This window comes from Choloepus didactylus, chromosome 6, assembly GCF_015220235.1.
Source record: "Choloepus didactylus isolate mChoDid1 chromosome 6, mChoDid1.pri, whole genome shotgun sequence".
In the NCBI taxonomy this organism is placed as follows: Eukaryota; Metazoa; Chordata; class Mammalia; order Pilosa; family Megalonychidae; genus Choloepus; species Choloepus didactylus.
The window spans coordinates 61,884,157-61,900,739 of NC_051312.1; the positions used below are offsets into that span (position 1 = coordinate 61,884,157).

Consider the following 16,583-nt stretch of genomic DNA (forward strand, 5'->3'; position numbering starts at 1 on the left):
AATGATGCAGCCATGGTGAGTTTTGGTAGTTCCTCAGAAAGTTAAGTATAGAATCGCCGTATGACCCAGCATTCCCACTTCTAGCTATATATCCAAAAAAATAAAGCTAAGGACTCGAACAGATATTTGCACACCGATGTTCATAGCATCATTACTCACAATTGCAACCCAAGTGTCCATCAACCAAAGAATGCATGAACAAAATGTGGCATACACATACAATGGAATATTATTCAGCCCTAAAAAGGAATGAAGTTCTAATACACAGAACAACATGGATGAACCCTGAGGACATCACGTTGAGTGAAATAAGCCAGGCACAAAAGAACAAATATTGTATGATCTCGCCGATATGAAATGATTAGAATAAGCAAATCACAGAGTCAGAATCCAGAATATAGGTTATCAGGGAACAGGGTAGGGATAGGGAATAGGGCGTTATGGCTTAAATGTACAGGGTTTCTACTTGGGATGCTGGAAAAGTTTTGGTAATGAATGGTGGTGATGGTAGCATAACATTGTGAATGAAATTAAGAACACTGAATTATATATTTGTATGTGGTTAAAAGGGGAAGCTTTAGATTGTATGTATGGTAACAGAATAAAAATTTTAGAACAAAACCTCCATGGAACTGCACTACCATAAACAGTGAACCCTAAGTTAAACCATGGATTATAGTTAACAGTACAATTATAAAAATGTTCTTTCACCACTTGTAACAAATGTACTATATACCAATACAAGGAGAACTCCATATTTTATGCATGTTTTTTCCCATGTAAACCCATAACCTCTTTAATTAAAAAAAAAAAAAAAAAAACCTCAAGTCTTTCTACCTCACTACAGGTTATTGGAAATTTTATTCAAAGCCATAATAAGAAAAATAAATACCTGAAAGAGTTGATTTAATAACAAAAAAGTTGACCATGAGAAATGGAAAACTGCCAGCATGAAGATATATAAAACCCAAGGGGAACAGGCCACAATCTGATTGAGGTAGGTCCATAGTCCATCTTCTTTGAACGTTGTGGTGCAATGATTTGACCAATCTGTGAATTCACAAAAAAGGAACCCATTATAAAAAAGGTAAGAAACTAGTGATTACTCTCCAAGAAGAGAAAATCATTGCAGTTCCATCCAGGGAGAACAGAAAGCAAGACCTGATGACACAGATCAGAACTCAACTTTATGATTTTACCTTCCAAATGCCAGCTCAACTACCAACGACAAGAAAATGGTGTCTCAATGTTAAGACCATGATAACACAGTTTACAGTGAAGGAATAAAAATGAAATAAGGTCCATGGTCCAATAAAATCTTCACTAAGATCAGTAGATTCACAATAAAATACACCAACAAGGAATTAATAGCTCAAGGACTTGAAAACTGAGAATGATTATATTTAACAAAATATTTGTCCTGTCTTTTTAAATTTGTCTTAACTATTCAACAAATATGAACTATCAGATCAGTTGAAACAATATGAAATACAATTTCTTTCCTAGAAGATTCTCCACCTTATCCATGTTGCTGCAAGTTATGGGTCTATTACAGGACTAAGTATAAAAAACTCCATTATGGATTCAGGTGAACAGGCCACTGCTGTGAGCACAAGAAATCCTTTAAGCACCTGGGTAATGCTGGTATTACAACTCCTCAGTACACTCAATAGCATGCAGGGAGGCCAACATGGGTGTACTTCTGCACTGGCATCATAACTAGTCTTGCACAAGGAAAAAGGCCAGGCTAGGGCAGACAGATGCCTCTGGGAAAAGAATACAGAGCGTGGTTCATATGTTCCCAGCTCAGTGTCGCTGAATATCTATATGCCAGTTAAAAGAGAGGGCTTCACTTAGGGCCTTCTTGATATCGCATCCCTAAACCATGTAGCTAAGAGCAGTGGTAAAGAGAAATACAGGTTAAGAAGCACCAGATACAAGGGAACAGAGCTTCCAGGTTATGGAACTCAAAAGACTTCTTTTTTTTTTTAACAGGTACCATGACTGTGCATGAAAGGTGAATTACTTTTTAAATGAAAATTCTGTAGATTTGCATCTTGAGGTTTCACAAATGCCTTTTACAATTTGATAAACAGTTTTAGACAATTTCCTAAAGCATCATTTAAGAGCTCCTGGGACAGGAAGAAAATGAATCCATGACTTTACTATCATCTGTCTGTCCTCCATTTTAATCCTAAAAATCTAGTTTTCTCTTTTTTATTGTTATTTTTTGAGTCTTACTTGAAGTCTTGAGTCTTATTTGTCATCTTTCATGAACAGACATCAAAAGCAATATAAGAGCAATCATCATAGAGTAACAATCAAGGTAACAAGTTAAAGCAAATTACATACACTCTCAGAGCTTTCATTAGGGAAGCAAAGAAAGATGCATCCCATGCAGCTGATATCACAAAAAAGAATATAATTGCCAACAGTAGGTGGAAAAAATAGCTGCTGAGTAGGAAACTATATATACTGTCTTTTAGCTTATGGATTTCTACTGCTCCCTTCTGAGAATTTTTCTGACAACACAGTATGACCTCAAACAAGTTTTCATAGGACTGCTTACCGACTTAATACCAAAGATATGCTGCAAGTAGCCATGAACATTATTTATGCAATATAACATTTTAATTTGTTCTAATACATTCCTATCAGGTGGCCCCTGGCTAATGAAGTTAACCTTTTTTGTGTAGTTAACCTTTTTTGTGTTTAGATAGCTATGGCAATTAAAAAGTTCTTCCTAATACGAGCTAAGATTATTCTCTCTGTAACTTGTAGGATGTGACCCTTTCTGAGTTCGTTACTATCCACCCTGAAAACAGACCTCACAGAAGATTAAATGGATAAAGGTTGTACAAAGCCAAAACTAGTTGCTATTGGATCACATCAAGAGGAGAGCGTATGGCAGGGCTCTATTAACAGGAGTGTTAATGGTAAACAAGGGTGAGATGACAATGAGGAATCACTAGAGGAATGGAGCACAAGTTCATTTTCAAGTCTGTGAAACAGAGATAACACTTAGTCAGTGTAAAGAAATATTGTTAGAATATAAATGAATAAAAGTAACAAAATACGCTCAGCTTGTCTACACAGTTGTAAATGACCATAAGGTAGAACTGTTCCTGAAAAACAAAACATAACAGAAAAATTGGTTCAGGGCCAGAGGAAAAAAAAAAAGAGGAGGAAGAACCAACGCACAAAATAAAAAAGCAACTTGGAAAGACTGAATGTCACGGAAACTTGCTTCTGTCCTTATCAATACAGTCTCATGCATGACATGGACACCAAACAAAGGTGACTATTTTTAGGGAAGAAAAAGAAGAGGGGAGAGCCAAGCATGGTGTAAAATCTGGCTCTCCTCTTGGAACAAACAGAAGACACAAGTTGGTCCATGGACTAACTTAAAAGGGTTTTCTAGGAATATGCTTTACTGTCAGGCCTTAAAAGGGCAGCTCTCTCAACCCAAAGAAGCACTGTCAAAAAATCTTTTCTTTCTAATACCACAGGACATAATCTAAGAGGTTTTTAAATTCCAATGCTCAGGACTATTGGTGGCCTTTGCCTACACTGAGCTCTGGGTTCACAACCTTCTGACTACTAGATCCATTTGAGATGATGACAGTTAAGTTCAGCTACAAAAGAGGCACCCAAGAAAAGCTAAGGTTGGAAGGCGCTGACAAGGTCACTGAAACCCTCTTCATGCTTATGGAAGGGCAAAAAATTACCCATTTCAAGTAGATGTTAATTAACAATCTCTAAAAATGAAACCCCAAACAAAACAATCTTGTAATACTGGGACATTTCTGGGGAAGGGATCTGGAAGGCTGGGAGACAAGTGTAGGAAAAATCATCTTTCCAAAAACAAAACAAATTTTAAACTAAAGAGAGCCCGAGAGAGAGAGACAGAGAGGGGGGGGGGGGGGGTGGGTGCTGGGGCTTAGATACTAAGAGAGAAAACAAAACAAAACAACAAAAACAAAACAAAACAAAAACAAAAAACAGGTAGGGCAAAAATTTTCCTCACATCTTCCTGAATTACTCCAGAATTTAGCTCATACAACAAACTAGTACTCTAATGGCAAAATCTAAGACTAGGGCATGAATCTAACAGAAGAGTAGATGGAAAGAGCTTAGAAGTGAAGCCTCTGCCTGTAGAGCCAAAAGTCTCCCAAAGCCTTCACATTTAATAAATAATAAACAGATAAACAAATAAGGTATAAATAAATAAACTGAAAGTACTATACAGGTTTATAGTTAGGTAACCTATTCCAAGGTCTGAAAAAGCATAGTTGTACAATTGTTAAAAAGGTAACCAAAACTCTTGCTTCAATTTAACCCATTTCTCTTAGTTGAGCACCACAGCTGCCTCAGAACAGCTGGCTGACATTCCCTATATGAGATTTCTAGACACCCTTTTACACTGCTACTGAGAAGTTATTTTCCCTTCTCAGGGCCACACAACAAGTGATCTAATGTTTTCTTCAAAGTTAATGTTCCAACCTTTCAATGACTGTTAGTTTTCCCTTCAATCCTTGCTAAGTTGTGACTTGCTATTTATCAAATTGCATGTGCTTTCAGTGCTTTGTTCCTTAATTATGGTAGCCAACCCCTCCCCAGTCCCTCCACCCCTGACCTTTTTTATTTGTTTTATTTATTTATTTCCTTGCTTTGTACTTGAGCAGCCAATTTGTCCTCCATTCAAAGGGGACAAATCTGCACTTGTCTATTTTTTTACCATTATTCAAATTTATCAATATCTTCCAAAGTACTGAGAACTAACTTCTGGCATTTCTTGCAGCTTCCCAATTCTCAAAGAGTCTTAGAGGCATCTGCTTTGTTTCTATTAGGGATACAGGATAGCCACAAGGCTAGAATGTGATATACAAGAGTTTACAAGGAAAAGCAGAAGTGGGTGTGGTACATGTGCTTGTTGTAAGAAAAATTTATACTTACACACAAAAGATTGATATATAATCCAGTCACACACCACAGAAAGGAAGAACAAGAATAATACGTAATAATGATGGTTGCCAAAGCCTAAATAAAAAAGAAAAACCTTTTATTATTTTCTTACAATGATTTTCCAGATCAAGACCTTATTAACAACTTTCTGTCAAAAGTTTTCACCAAAGTAAAACAGAAATAAGGCTGCTGCTTTTAATACCATTAAACCAAAACCAAACAGCTCTGATATATCATAGTCAATTGCCCATGTTAACTCACTTAACTCGTATTTATTCATTACTCACTTACCTAAAAGAAGACACTTTTTTGAACAGAATGAAGTTTACTAAGCAAACAAAGCTTTAGGCTGGCCAATATTTAGGAAGAAGGGAGAGGCTCAGGCAGGATTTGGGGCAAATCATACTTTGTGTCTTTCTTCCATGTTAACATGTTCATACAAGTACAATCTCTGAACATTCAAGAATTGACTTGATCATGAACAGACAATATAAATCTGATGAGCAGCAATAAAGAGATAACGTTGTAGGACATTGATCATAGCAAAAGAAGGGGAATCTAGAGCCTGAGAAGGGTCTACAGAAGGGAGGAAGGGGTGAGGACACTAGGCAGCCAAATCCCACTCTTGTATGTGCTGCCTTCTTGATGCTGGGGATGGGTGGGCGCCAATGCTAAGACACAAATGTTCCTTAGGTACCATACCACGTTCCCTCCTCCTGAGATAGCAGAGCCCAGCAGAAGGAGCAATACCCATTAGAATCAGACCTATGTTGAAGGATTACAGTTGTGTGACTTTAGGTAAGTCACTTCTTCAATCAGTGCTTTTCCTTGTTTGAAATATGAGAATATTATCTCCTCTGCCTACTTCACAGGTCCATGGGAACTAAACAGGATGATGCACGTGAAAACACTATGTTAAATACAGTGTGGCAAAAATGGATGGGCTCATTACTATTGTCTTTCTACTGCCACTCAGCATTGCTTGGCATAATGCCAGCCATCAATCTTTATGGTAAGATGGAGTCCACAAAGCCTAGGACCTGAGGAATCATCTATCCATCTGCTCCTTAGGAACAGTAAAAAACTTGAAAATGCACCAAAGAAACCTGACTGAGCTGAGGGAGCTGCTTGTTTATCAGGATTATAAAAGCATACTCCCTTCTGAATACCCATAACTGTAGCGCCTTTGAGATTTCTCATATAAAACCCCTGGTTTCTACAATGACAGTTAAGAGGAAACCCAGAGTTGCAGATCAGGAAAAGGAATATTCGCTTGGTAGAAAGCAATCCCTATATCTCTGCCATTTCTGGTTCTAGCTCCTATCTGAACCTTGAAGGAAGCAAGAAGAGAAGGTGAACAGGATACACAAACCCTAAAATAAGGAAAGAACATGGCATTTAGAGAAGACTGATACTAAAGTCTTTTACCTCTGTATACTTTTTCATCTTCAAAGTGGAGATAATCTTATAGGTATGCTGTGATGTTCAAATAGGATACTATATCTGAAAATGCTCTAAAAACTCTAAAATGCCATACAAATGATTGCTATCAAGCTTGACAATCCGTTTTCCAAAAGACTCGTGCCATAAAGATGATTCTCTGACAAGGAGAAGCTATAAAGAGGAGGCCTTGGATGCCCTTCGACTTTTTCTATGAGCCACACACCTTACTAAATTACTGTATGCTTAACTTCATAGTGGTAATTGAGAAATTAAATCTCTCACCTATGCACCGTCCAGTCCACAGGCAGTGTTGATCATATCGAGCCACACAGGAATTGCAGACATGGCAATGGAATGACCGTAATGGCTTCCTTATCTAAGAGGAAGAGAGGCCTAAGCAAAAACCCATATCTCCAGATGGTAACACATCACAAGCAAATTTTAACCCTAAATCCTGAAGATAATGGCACAAATAATCCCAAATAAATCATCAATTCACATACAGTCTCTGGAATGCCTTATTAATATTTACTTCCATGTATTTATTCTGATTAGGCCATCACTAAGGGGGACCTGAATTCCAGAGCATACTCACACTGCCTAAGAGGAAATGAGGCAATAACATATAGCAGAACGAGCATTGGACTAAGGAAAAGGAAACCTAAGTTCCACGTCTGACTCTGTCAATAATTTAAGGAAGTTACTTCCTTCTTCTAGGCCTTGTTTCCTCAATGATACAAAATGAGAGAGTTCACTAAATGATTTCAAAAGTCATCATGAGCCTCTGATTTGAAGTTAGCTCAGTACATGCTTCATGACAGGAAAAAACAAAAAATATATACTATGGATAATTCACAAAGAGATTTAATTACAGGCAAGTTCGAGAGATTATAAACATTCTTTTATACATTCAAGGCAGAAAACTGTTCTTATAATATTTCAAAATTAGAACCTGGTAAAAATGAAGGTGTGTAAATACAACATGAAGATTTGACTAATTATATGAACTTTTTACCAAGAATTTGCTTTTACTGTGGAAAAAAATTTATACATTAAAGAACTGACTCACAAGACATGATGTACAAAATGTTCTGAAGCCCAGACAGCCAGTTTCTGCAAGTGTGATGATATTCTGAAAGACATAAAGTTTGACCTTACAATTGCATTTTATTGGGTAATATATTATGCATGGTTATATACCATTCTCAATGCTCTCTCTCCAAAGTGATGTAGCTAGAAAAGCACTTTGGAATACTCGCCACCAAATCAGTCTGTGCTTGAAATAATGTGACTTTTCAAGGCCACATTTTCAACCACAGTCAATAAATTAGGATGTATAAAAATTAGACCACTACCCTCTCTGTGTGTGGCAATCACTTCCCAGTTATAATCTGCTAGAGAAAAATACACTGAAAAAGAAACAAAAACTACCAGCATACATCAAAACTGATGGTTTCAAGAACCAAGGGCTGAGCCTCTTCCTTCTCCCAGGAACACTGGCTTTAAGTAATAAAGACAACAACACTCTCCCCAACTTCTAAGGATTCAGGAGCAAGGGAAAAAATATGATGTTATCTGACAATTTCACATTTAATGAAGAGAAGGACCATCCACTCAGTCAATAAGGAAAAGGACATCATGTTGTCTCTGCCTGATTGCCTAATTCTATGTATTAAATGGGGAAATTTAAGCTCACTGACCATTATCTATATGGCATCATAAAGAAGCAGAAGACCATATCCAATAACAGATATTATATTGGAAAAAGTCTTGGTAGAATATTACTTAAATAAAAAATAAGACATTTAAAAAAATTTTGTATAAATAAGTGAAAAAGTGTAACAGTAAAGAAATTCTGTTTTTGTTCATTTAATTGTCCCACAAACTTTTATGCTGCACCTATTAGGTGGCAGTCATGGTAGATGTAGCCATGACGAAAACAAGATGGCTCCTGACATTCTGAGGCTTACATACCCTTCTATTAAAAAACAAAAACAAAAACAGTGCCATTAAAAGAAAGCTCACCATTTTCCTCTCTTCTTCAGAAGTCTTAGTGTAGCCTGGATCAGTTGCCCAGGTCTTATAGAAAAAGTAGAGGAAGGCTATTATGCTAAGAATGAAAGGGAAATAGAAAGGAGTGCCTGCTAAATGTTAAAAGACCAGTTAAGGAACATATTAAACTTTCATTAAGCATAGCATAATTATGTTGTAAACAAAATTCATCACTGGTGTCTAGCAACCTCTTCTCTGCATTCTATCCCCACATTGCCTTATGTAAAAATCCTCACCCCAGCCCCAAACCTGGTCCCATTCAATGTTCTAATCCTAAAGGAATTTGCTCCTACTTGGCTAATAATCAATTTTGCAAAGCTCTCTTAAGCCAAATTTTGGATGGCAGTGATCATACCTCCAAAATAAATATCAACAGCGTTCCTTACATGACAGTTTCCTGGTCATTGTTCCTTTGTACAGTGCTTCTGTGTGTCATTATATCTTTGAAAAGAAGGGAATTCAAAACAGAGCAAACATAATTCAGGTGCATACTAATCAGTGCAGAAGTTAGGAGGAACTGTTGTTTCCCTTGGCCTGGATACGCACATCCTCACAATACTATCTGAGAATACACTGGCTTTCGGGAAAGCTGTATCACTACTCACACTGAGTTTTTAGTCAAAACTCCTGGTTCTTTTTCACTCAATCTGAACATACATCATACCTCACCAGAGCATGAACACAGCTGATTCTCTGAGACCAAATATAAGACTTCCCATCTATTTATCCCTCTTAACTCAATTAATTACAGCCATATCACAAATATAGCATTCAAAGGTTCACCATTTGTTTTATGGATACTGAGCTTAATCTTAGCTCCAAGCTCATCAGTAAAGTCCTATTCTCTTTTACTCTTTTACTCAATCTCCCCTCATAAAAGCCAAACACATTGCTTGCTGAACCAACAGCACCAAAACTGACTGTCTGAGTCAACCTAGAATTGCCCTTAAAATAAGTTTCAAGATGCAGCATCCTACACAGATTTTATTCATAGGCATAATTAATAATAATAATAAAATAGGTATAATTTATAAAATGCCAATTATGTGAAGGGGACTGTGGTCAGCACTTTAGAGACATCAAAGTATAGTAATCCTTGCCATCCCCCCATAAGCTTGATACTGTTACCCCCAATTTTCACTGATTCAGTGAAATTAAATAACTTGTGCAGTGGTATACAACCAGTAAGAAAAAGAGCCCAAACTCAAAACCCATTATGATTCCAAAGACCATACTCTTTCCAAGAATGGACCCAGCTGCTGTGGGAGTGGGAACATCCACTCAGTCCAGACTTAGCAATCTGATACAAAACAAGATTAAATACCTGGGATGGGACACTACAAGGCAGTACCTCAGTTCATACAGAGTGGTTCAAACAGCATTTAACTTTAGCTTGAAAAGCACTTATCTGACGGTAAAGTATGCCATCTACTGACTCACATGCCTCACGAGGAGCACATTCAGATGGATGCCTGGAACAAATGACTTTGTGTTGTACATGCGAGTAAAATATTCCATCTTGCCAACTCCAACTCTGAAGATTCTGCCTCACTATGGAAATCAGTTCTTTTGACGTAATCGCATCTTTACATATATTTAGCAGTTTCTAGTTAAACTCAATTGAATACTAAATTCTATAACTGGGTTTTTAAACTACAGTGTAGTTACATTTTTTGTCAATTTTGATTCTGCAAATTTGAAATAATTCAATATAAAAACCATCTCATTTTAGATGCAAAATTTGAAAATAATACAAATTGCTCATACTTTTAAAATTCACCCCAAAAAAGAGAAAAAAATTTAAAAACAAAAATGCCAGTCATCTCTTCTTAGTATTGGGTCAATTATCCAGAATTTATAAGAGTTCAGACTTCTGCAAGTGATTTTGGTGTATACTGTGATGTTATTTTATGCATTCATGGTTATTATGAATTAAAGCATTTTTATATCATATAATGGTATCATCCAAGCCTTCATTAAGTAGTAGTAAGAAGGCTTTGCTGCCCAGAAATCAGTAATTATGAGACAAAAGTTAAAGGTGATCCTACACACAAAGGAACAGACAAGGAAAAGAATGGAAAAACAAGAGCTGGGTCTCAGGGAACTGAAGAACAACATGAAGAGCACAAATATAAGTGTTACAGGTGTCCCAGAAGAAAAAGATAAGGGAGAAGTGGCAGAAGGAATAATAGAGGAAATAATTGGTGAAAAATTCCCAACTCTTATGAAAGACATAAAATTACAGGCCCAAGAAGCACAGCGTACCACAAACAAAACTGATCCCAAGACCTACTCCAAGACACTTACTAATCAGAGTTTCAAACGTCAAAGACAAAAAGAATTCTGAAAGCAGCAAGAGAAAACAATCCATCACATACAAGGAAAGCTCGTTAAGACTAAGTGCAGATCTCTCAGCAGAAATCACAGAGGCAAGAAGGCAGTGGTATGACATATTTAAGATACTGAAAGAGAAAAACTGCTAACCAAGAATCCTATATCTGGCAAAACTGTCCTTCAAAAATGTGGGAGAACTAATGGAATGCTAGGGAGGGGATGGAATGGGAAGATTTAGGCTGTATATGTTTCCACATTTGAAAAAAAAAAACAAAACAGTCTAAATTGATGACAATTGAATGCCAAGGATGAACCTGGATGGGATTGGAGGATGGAGGACAGGAGGCTCAAAGGGACACAGCTGAGACATAAGGAAAAGGAAATATAGAATGTAAGCTTTGTATCATTGTTGAATCTCTTGTACTTCTTAGCTGCGCTTAATGGGATTGCATAAAAGAATATTCTTGTTCATGGGAAGTGTATATGTGAATTATAGTGTATGTTCAAGGATGTGTGCAGCTAGCTCTCATATGTTCATAAGACAGAGCAATAGATGATGGATGATAGATAGGGAGGGAGGGAGGGAGGGAAAGAAATAGCGATGTGACAGCATGTTAAACTTGGTGGATTGGGCTATCGGGGGAGGGGGGTCAGGGTATGATGGAGTTCTGTGCATGGGGTTAGTATTGTTTTTGCAACTGTTTCTATAACTTTGAATTTATTTCAAAATAAATTAAAAAAAGTGGGAGAGTTTAAAATATTTACAGATAAACAGACACTGAGAGAGTACATGAACAGGAGACCTTCTCCACAAGAACTAAAGGGAGTGTTACAGATAGATAGGAAAAGACAGGACAGGTTTGGAGAAGAGTGTAGAAATGAAGATATCAGGAGACAGAAAGAGGGCAGAGATTGGACATTTGATGTTGAAGGAGTATAGAATGTTCTAGAGGATTGACTGTGTAGATACAGAAATGCCTAGCACAATACTGTGTGATGGTAGCACAATATTGTAAGTACACTGAATACAGATGATTGTGAATGTGATTGAAAGAGGAAGGTTAAGGGTTTGTATGACACCAGAATAAAAAAAGTTAAAGACTGGGACTGTATAACTTAGTGAAACTTAGAGTAGTCAATGTGCGTGATTAAAAGTACAAATATAAAAATGTTTTTGCATGAGGGAGCAGCAAGAATGAATGATTTTATGAGGCACGTAATGAAGTGAATGGACCGTGAGGACAGTAGGTTGAGTGAAATAAACCAGAAATGAAAGGACAAACATGATATTGTCTCACTAATATAGACTAATAACAACGTATAAACTCTGAGAATTAAATCTGGGAGCATGGGCTATAAGTGGAAGGCTTATATAAAGGTCCCCAGATTGTAGGCTCTTACAGCTGTCACATTTATTCATGAGTTATAACGGTTATTTATAAATTTTGAGATCCTGAGCTGTTTGTGTGTGACGTGGTTGGTCCCTGGAGCTTCAGGTGTCTGTGTGGCACCTGGGACTCAGACCCAGAGTTCCGCAGCTATGAGGGTCAGCATCGCCCCATGAATCAACTGCTAAAGAGGCTGAAAAGGAGATCAGACTTCAATTGGAGATATAAACAAAACGGACTTGGTTGAGATTGGGGTAGATCTGGCTAAAGGGTACAGGATGATACTGTGTTTTAAAACTTTGACTTCTGTGTGGGACCACAGTAAGAAATGGTTAAATTGTGCAAAGCATCTATTTTCTGTAGAACACTATATAATTTAACTTGTATGGTCAGTTTACTCAAATGCCATAATTACATGGAACCTTGACTAGGGAGTGAGACCTTGTTGTTTGTACAAGTTAGCATGAAGCCCCGATACAACCCAGAGTAATTTGGGCAGAGAATAAAAAGTATTTACAAAGCTCCCTTGAGGGACTATGGAAAAATGTGGGAACATTAAACTTCCCCAGCTGGGGAATTCCTGATATTCTCACAAGCACTGAGACCACCAGTTTAGTAGGCCGAGCCCTCGATCTTGGGGCTTGCCCTCACGAAGCTTGATACTGCAAATGAGAGGCTAATTCTACTCATAATTGTGCCTAGGAGTTGCCCCCAGAGGGTCTTTTGTTGCTCAGAAAAACAAAACTCACTGCCCTCCCCGCTACATACGACATGACTCCCAGGGGTATAAATCTCCCCGGCAATGTGGAACGTGACTCCCGGGAATGAGCCTGGACCCTGCATTGTGCGAATGAGAAAGGCTTTCGGTCCAAAAGGGAGTCAAGAGGTCATTCTGGAGGTAACTTGTATATGTTACATAGATAACCCTTTTCAGTTTTTAGTTTATTAGAATAGTAAGAAGGAAATATCTGAAATTGTTGAATTGCAATCCAGTATCCTTGATTCTTGAAGGCGACTGTGTAACTATAGAGCTTATAAGGAGTGACCATGTGATTGTGAAAACCTTATGGCTCACACTTCCTTTACCCAGTGTATGGACAAATGAGTAGAAAAATGGGGACAAAAAGTAAATGAATGGAGGAGCGGGGTATGGGTCGTTTAGTGTTCTTTTTACTTTTACTTTTATTCTTATTTTTATTTTTTGGTGTAACAAAAATGTTCAAAAATTGACTGTGGTGATGAACGCACAACTATATGATGATACTGCGAACAAGTGTTTTACACTTGGGATGATCGTATGGTATGTGAATATATTTCAATTAAAAAAAAGTAAATGGGGGGAGGAGGGATTCGGAAGGCTTTGAGTATTCTCTTTTATTTTTATTTTTATTCTTATTTTCATTTTTATTTTTTGGAGTGATGAAAATGTTCAAAAATTGAATGTGGTGTTGAATGCACAACTATATGATGAAACTGTAAACAGCTGTACACTTTGGATGATTGTATGGTAAGTGAATATATTTCAATAAAATTACATTAAAAAAAAAAGTTACAGGTGATTAAATCTTTTGAAAAAAGCCAAATGACTTCCGTAAGTATGCTGTACTATCAATTTAGATTAAAAGAATCTGCAAACTATTAGAGATAACACTCAGAAATAAAAAGTAGCATTAAAACAAAAACATCCTATAATGGATTTAGATTTATGCACCCTGAGAATTTTTATGCCCCCACCACTTTACATTTATTCGTAAGAAAAAGTATTCCTGGATTAATGAGTTTATAAATCTTTGTCATAAATTTCCAGTTCTTTCTTTTCAGAAATGCCATCATCAGAAAGAGAAATAGGTAGATATATTAAAGGAATATGCTTCCAGGTACATTTCTAACCACCACATTCCTTCTTCCCATCCCCTATAAGCAAAACAAGGCAATAATAATGGCTTCCAGGGTCCCAAAGAATGGAGCCTGGAAAGAGGTGTGAAAGTTGAAAACAGCCTCCCACATAACAGGGGCTATAAGTGGCAAAAACCCAAGAAGTAATCCTCACCACTTCTGGGTGACTGAACTTGGCTAACCCTAAGAGCACAACACATCCCTAAACAGAACTTGAGCATGGGCTCTGATAACCTATTCCTTAGACGAGTTTTTTAATACCATGGGTTGCCATTCATTAGAAGGTCACGAAAGCAATTAAGTGTGCTGTGACCAGCATTTTTAAAAAAGGAAATATAATAGGATAAAATATCAGAATGAAGGACATAGTAGTAATATTGTTTTCTGAAACTTTTGTTTCACATATATTTTGGGTGGCAATGTAAATGATTTATTTTCACTATGGACAGCTTCAAAAAAGTGAGAATCACTGCCTTAGATAATAGCACTGCCACTGAACCACCACAGAGAAAGTCACATTTCACCCAATATCCCTGCCATACAGACCATCTTTGTACCCAGAAGATTTATTAATCAGCTATAACTACTGATCAAGTTAAATGAACTACCTGACTCTGAAGAGACTCTCAAGGCTATAGAACAAATTTTTATGGCTCCAAGTAAAACAATAATTCATTCTATTGTTCCCCTCCTATGAACTAACAAATAATGGACACCTTCAATTTCCATAGTGTGCTCTGAGATTACTTCCAGAATGGAGTAATTTTCAACATTAAGCATCTTCAACTAGAATTATTAAATGAACACAATCTTGAGTTGCATTCCTTGGATCTCTTCCCATGTCTAAACTCCTAACAATGACACTATGATTGTTAAAGGCAAAATGAGATATACATCTAAATTTAAAGGATATCAGGAAAGAAAAAGATGAACCAGGTCATAAATATCCAAAAAATGGAACTTAGCAGAAAGACTGTTGGCAAGTATACGAGGCTCTTATATCCAACCAATAACCTAGAAGAAAAAAGATAGAAATAAGAAATTAGTGAGAACTGGTAGGATTCATATTAATTTTAGTTCCAAAATTCTCCTAAATAATAACAAAAATAACAACAGCAATAGCTTTCATTTACTGAGTGCTTACTGTATGCCACTTTCCATGTGGTAGTTATGCAACATCATCAACCCCATTTTACACATGAGAAAACTGAAGCACAATAACTCTAAAGAGATGATCTGCTTCTCATGACTAACTTACACATTATTTTATTCCCAATAACGTAATTCATATTTTTATGAATCTTTTGTATTTTTATTGAGGTATATCATATTTTCAAATACTCCAAAATGCAAAATTTCAAATATGTGGAGATTCACCTTTACATTTAACAAGTTCTCTTCTAGAGACTAGTAGTGTATGAAACATACAGATCCACTCGACCTTAAGCACTTTTGTCCTGCAACCACTTTGAGAAGGAGACACTATATACATATAAGTCAAGTACTAAAAGTAGCACTCGTTATCAGAACATAATAATCTCACTTTGATAACAAGCAATCTGAACTCTACATATAATTTACTCAAAATGTACTAAGTTATATGTACTGTAGAATATACTTCACCTGGATAAAGTTTAAAAGTTATACCGGGGAAAACAATGATTGATGAGGGGTAAAAAAGGAAAAAAAAAATTAGGTATATAACCATGAATTATGATAAATCATAATATTTAAGAAGATCAAAAGATCCCAAATCTCAGGCCCCCAATATGCTTCCAGAATGGGCCAAATGGAGTCCGAGATTTTGCAGCAAAAATGCACTTGACCAAATTAGGTAGTACAGTGAACTAACAGATTCTAAGAACCTGTCTACTTCTGACAGGTATCACGTAGCAGCCTGGACCAATAAGTAACTGCTCTTGGAATTTAAGAACAAAAGTTTGCAACTGCTTACTCCATGAAATTGGGACTCCACAAAGGAGAATGAGGGAAATAAAAGCTGTCTGAATAAAGTTGCCATATGCATTTGAATCACATATGAACTATATCCATATGCCAAACCTAGCACACAGATCTTTCAACTTACTGTTATCAAAAACAAGTTTCCATATGAATTTTTTATAATGTGCATTTCTACTAAAATGAATAACAAAACAAAACCTCAACTAACCCTATCCTAAATGGTTAAATATTGCCAGCCCTTTCTTACCCTCTGAATAAAAAGGTATAGACTGTAATTCCAGGTGACTGGGTTTAAAATTTATTTTGAGACTGAGTCAATCCAATTAGTGGAAAATGAATATCCAAGTTACAAGTTTTCTGAATAGCAGACAATTTTAGGCATTTTGCTATTTTTCAGAAATTTGAGCTTTTACTCTACATTTAAATTCTAATTCATTTCTAGCCAACTGTCCTACTCTTGGGTGCTAGTAATAGTGATCAGCTCAATATTTCACTGTACTTTGTTTTTCTTATGACAAAAGCAGCACATGCTCCTTCCAGAAA

At 36.6% G+C, this 16,583-nt stretch overlaps 1 protein-coding gene across 2 annotated transcripts in view; it reads right to left on the reverse strand.

The window, feature by feature from the left end:
- The window catches only part of ZDHHC13 (zinc finger DHHC-type palmitoyltransferase 13), a 58,852-nt gene that overhangs the window by 13,495 nt on the left and 28,774 nt on the right, over positions 1-16,583 (reverse strand). For both annotated transcript variants that reach the window (XM_037840020.1, XM_037840021.1), the window contains exons 10-15: positions 14,992-15,092; positions 8,434-8,558; positions 7,478-7,540; positions 6,691-6,784; positions 4,957-5,040; positions 893-1,050 (exon numbers count right to left, since the gene is read on the reverse strand). In XM_037840020.1, coding sequence (XP_037695948.1) covers positions 893-1,050; positions 4,957-5,040; positions 6,691-6,784; positions 7,478-7,540; positions 8,434-8,558; positions 14,992-15,092 — 625 coding nt within the window. The remainder of the gene's footprint in view (positions 1-892; positions 1,051-4,956; positions 5,041-6,690; positions 6,785-7,477; positions 7,541-8,433; positions 8,559-14,991; positions 15,093-16,583) is intronic.